Source organism: Suncus etruscus, chromosome 13 (genome assembly GCF_024139225.1).
Source record: "Suncus etruscus isolate mSunEtr1 chromosome 13, mSunEtr1.pri.cur, whole genome shotgun sequence".
NCBI lineage: Eukaryota > Metazoa > Chordata > Mammalia > Eulipotyphla > Soricidae > Suncus > Suncus etruscus.
In genome coordinates, this window is record NC_064860.1 from 24,219,784 (window position 1) to 24,224,412 (window position 4,629).

General features: G+C 56.0%; 1 protein-coding gene across 1 annotated transcript; it reads left to right on the plus strand.

Moving 5' to 3' along the window:
* The first annotated feature begins 203 nt into the window (after positions 1–203).
* Positions 204–2,280, plus strand: PAQR9 (progestin and adipoQ receptor family member 9). Its single transcript, XM_049785922.1, has 2 exons — positions 204–282; positions 976–2,280. Exon 2 carries the CDS (start codon positions 1,122–1,124, stop codon positions 2,256–2,258), a length of 1,137 nt encoding a protein of 378 aa, XP_049641879.1. The 5' UTR covers positions 204–282; positions 976–1,121; the 3' UTR covers positions 2,259–2,280.
* The last annotated feature ends 2,349 nt before the right edge of the window (positions 2,281–4,629 follow it).

Below are 4,629 nucleotides of genomic sequence, written 5' to 3' on the forward strand. Positions count from 1 at the left end.
CGGCTCTGGTCGAATGCAACCTCTCCAACCCCCATGTTTTGTCTCCTCGGGTCCTCTCACGCCCGTTTCAAGCCCTTTTTAGCCACCAGGCCTCCCTTCCCTGGCATGACAAGGAGTTTGAACTGCCCGCCCCAAGCGGCAGCGGTCTTGAGCTTCCCAATGAGCTTGGGCGCTGCCAAGCCGGGCCGGGAGGATGGGTGAGCTGCGGTCCCGAGGGCCGGAGAGCGCCGAGCGAGGTCGGGCCGGCTCGTTGGCACCGGACCGGGAGCCGGCAGGAGCGAGGTCAGTGGCTGCGCTGGACCAACGGGGAGAAACGAGGGTTCGAGGCGGGCCCCGGAGCACCGGGGCGCCCTCCGCACCCGACGCGGGGACGTGGGCGGGGAAAAGGAGGACGCAGCCCCGTGCGCCCCGACCCCCAGCGCGCCGGAACGGGACGCGCGTCCTCGGCTGTCCCCCGGTGCCCGGAGCGGGGCCGGAGATGCCGGTAAACGTCCGTCCGAGGCCGACTCTGGCCGGCACGCGCGCACTCACCCCACCCCGGACCCCCTAGCGCTCCCCGCCCCCCCGCGAACGCGGCGCCCCAGTGTCCTCTGGAATGCCAGCGTGGCTGTCAGGGTTCGACTCCGAGCGCCGACCCTCGCCCTGGGCACGCGCGCGCTCGAACCGCTGGCGCAGCCTTTGGTCCCGCATCAATCATTAACGGGCCGGGCTGCGGGGGAGGCGGAGTGCGGAGGACGGAACCCGAAACCCGGGCGATCGCTCCCCGGAGGCGCCGGGAAACCTTAGCTGGGAAGGTTCCCCCACACCACCCCGCCTGGCGCAGGGCGCACGGTGCCCGGTGCCCGGTGCGCGCATCCCCGCAGCCCGTCGCCGCCTCCTGCTCCTCCTGCTCCTCCTCCCGCGCTGCCCAGTCACCGCCGCGCCGCCGCGCACCCCGCTTCCACGACCGCGCGCTCATTGGCTGCTTTATTCCAGGCTCGGCGGCCCGCAGGCGCACGGCTGGCCTGGCACGGCACCTGCAGCGACGCCCGGGGCGCGGGCACAAAGGCTCCGACGGCTGCCGGCGCCCGGGGTGGCCTGCGCACGGGCCCGCAGCTTGCCAAGGGGGCGCGGGGGGCACCATGCCTCGGCGCCTCCACGCCCGGGGGGCCGCGGGCGCCAGGGCTCCTCCTCCGGCTGACCCCGCCGAGGCGGCCGCGCGCCCGCACCCCGCCGCCTCCGGGGACCCCGCGGCGTCGGCCAAGGCGCTGCTGCGCTGGGACGAGGTGCCCGACGACTTCGTGGAGTGCTTCATCCTGTCGGGCTACCGGCGCTTGCCTTGCACCGCGCAGGAGTGCCTGGCGTCCGTGCTGAAGCCCACCAACGAGACGCTCAACTTCTGGACGCACTTCATCCCGCTGCTGCTGTTCGGGAGCAAATTCGGCCGCCTCTTCTTCCTGGGCGGCGGCGGCGGGGACCTGCCCTTTCACCACCCCGGCTTGCTGCCCTTGTGGTGCTACGCGTCCGGGGTGCTGCTGACCTTCGCCATGAGCTGCACGGCGCACGTGTTCAGCTGTCTGTCTCTGCGCCTCCGCGCCGCCTTCTTCTACCTGGACTACGCCTCCATCAGCTACTACGGCTTCGGCAGCACCGTGGCCTACTACTACTACCTGCTGCCCGGCCTCAGCCTGCTGGACGCGCGCGTCATGACCCCCTACGTGCAGCAGCGCCTGGGCTGGCATGTGGACTGCACGCGCCTCATCGCCCTGTACCGTGCGCTCGTGCTGCCCGTGGCCTTCGTGCTGGCCGTGGCCTGCACCGTGGCCTGCTGCAAGAGCCGCACCGACTGGTGCACCTACCCGTTCGCCCTGCGCACCTTCGTCTTCGTCATGCCCCTCAGCATGGCCTGCCCCATCATGCTGGAGAGCTGGCTCTTCGACCTGCGGGGCGAGAACCCCACGCTCTTCGTGCATTTCTACCGACGCTACTTCTGGCTGGTGGTGGCCGCCTTCTTCAACGTCAGCAAGATCCCCGAGCGCTTCCAGCCGGGCCTCTTCGACATCATCGGCCACAGCCACCAACTCTTCCACATCTTCACCTTCCTCAGCATCTATGACCAGGTGCACTACGTGGAGGAGGGCCTGCGCCAGTTCCTCAAGGCGCCCCCCGCGGCGCCCACCTTCTCGGGCACGGTGGGCTACATGCTGCTGCTAGTGGTCTGCCTGGGTCTGGTCATTCGGAAATTCCTGAACCACAGCGAATTCCGCAGTAAAAAGTGAGCTTCGCACCACTGTGCTGCTGCTGGCCCGGCCACCCGTGTGTCTGCGAGTTTCTGTTGTTGTTCTGGTTGATTTCTTTTCTTTGATGGCGTTTCGGTCTTAGCTTGAGGTGGGGTGCTCCAAAACCGCTGGGAAAGAAGGCCAAAGTGAACCCCAGGGGTCTCTGCGCATGTGGGGGAGAGAGGGGGTCAGTCAACCAGAGGTCCCATTCTCCGGGAAAAGTTCAGCTAGTACCTGGGACCTCAGAGCAGGGCAGCATATAAATTCCCCAATTCTGCCACCAATTTTGTTTCCCAGTCTTCTGTGCCCGTGGTTGTACCTATAGCACGGATGAGGGCAAGTAGACAAAATCCCCAGGTATTTTTATGTCTATACCACAGTATATGGGGGTTTGTCTACATGTCAGCTTGGTGGAAGGGCGCACCAAGACGCCAATCTGCTAGCAAATGCATGGAATGTGAACACAAGATAAATTTCTCTAAATGTTTCTCTGCTCTTATTTACGTAGTAATCAAAAATTTTCATAATTTATCAAAGCCTGTGATATGCACTGAATTTTCTTTGACACCTGGTTTGGAATTTTGCAGATGTGCTTCATTGCATACACTTGAACTGGACTTCAGGGCGAGCTTCTTCAGAGTTCACGATGCCTTTTTTTTTTTTTTAAAAAACAGTGTTTTCTGATGGCCTGTGTGTGTCATGATACAACTGTGAATCATTTACTTTGGGGAATCCGGTTAAACACATGGTGAGGAGCCTGGCGGTGTGTGTGAACCTCAGATTCCGGCTTATGTTAATGTATTCCACTAAGCCCATCCTAGTTTTGATTGTCATTCTCTCCTTCTCAATTTACATTGTCACTGGAATAAATGTGCCTTTTGAAGCAACGCCCAAGTAACTGGTCCTCCAACAGTTTCTCATGGTAGAAATACGATTTTGCTTACTTCATTGCGAATCAGGGTTTGCCTTTCCCAGGAGGCAAGAAAGATGCTGTTGGTTAACTTGTTGGTAGACAGGAAGTCACTTGCCAGAATTGTCATAGCATTCTGCTATTCCTTGGATGATAAGAAACTTATGACTCTGGTTCCATCAGGGATAGTCCATAGAGGCTGTTCAAGACTGGAGCATCTGTCCTTGCTTACCACCTACGCAGAACTTTCAGGAATAACTAAGGCAGTTGTATGAAGAAAGCAAGGGCTGTTCAGATTATGCTGTTCAGGCATATTCCTTTTTTTGTAAATAAACTCTTTAAATTAATATTTTGCTTTCCTAGTGAAATACTGAAGTTTCATTTAGATGTGAAGGAGAGAAATGAGGAAGAAAATGTTGAAAAATCAGTAAGCATGCCCCTGAGATCCTTTCTCACCAGCTTTTAGCCAGGGCTTCATCAAATTCCTTCAAAGTGCTAGTGGTTTATTTCATTCTCACCCTTCCTGACACGTCCTTTGTTATGAATCAAGTAAGTCAGTGGAAGAGGAGACTTGAACTTCATGGTCTAGTTTAGGTCTACCTATCACGTTTAGAACCTGGGCTCTGGGAGGGTGGTATACCTAAAAAAAGATTGCCAGTTGTGTTAATTCTATCACTACTGTATTTGTAAACAGAGCGCTACACAGTTCAACCCAGCTCCCTGGAGGAGCTGGTATTCCTGTGTGTTATGATGCACACAGAAGTTAACTTTACAAATATCTTTATTTAAAAAACAAAACAAATATCTTTATTTAATCCTCATAAAGGAATCATAAGTACAGCAGTGTGTGTATTGCTGGCTGTGAGTCTTGTTGTTTGTGAAGGGCTGTTCAGATTATAAGAATTGAGAATGTGGATACATCTCACTCCAACCTGCAGGCTCTGCCTTGGTGGCGATTTAATCCATGCATTCAAGGACAGCCATGGAAATCATGTCTTTGCACACCTCAATGTATTTATTTGCAGACTCTTACTTGTGTGGGATCCCCAAAGATTATTGGGGTGAAAGCTAAACAGGTTGAGGACCTCTCCTTCTGGAAGGAATGTTCAAGAGACAGACTTCTAAAGTGGGTTTCAGTACAAGCAGTAATTCCAGATGTGTCATTTGACATGTCTATAGGTCTTCTGGAGACACGGAATTCTTTTCTTACTCCGGTAGCTTTGTCTTGAAGCAGAGGCCATATAGGGACACACTAATATTCATATTGTTTTTAAGTGATTATGATACATGTCAGAAGACATACTTTCCCCGGAGGTTTCAGCATCCATATGTTCAAGAAAGGAGAAAATTCAACTTGCCTTCTTTTCCACCCCACCCCACCCCTTTCCTTGCCACAGTGCTTTGTAGCAGCTATGGTGGAGAACAAATGCTTTGGTTCCACACAATGGATGCAGATTTATA

Bases quoted from the DNA above. Each gene is read 5' to 3' on its own strand.
- PAQR9 (XM_049785922.1), top strand. From the start codon at position 1,122: ATGCCTCGGCGCCTCCACGCCCGGGGGGCCGCGGGCGCCAGGGCTCCT.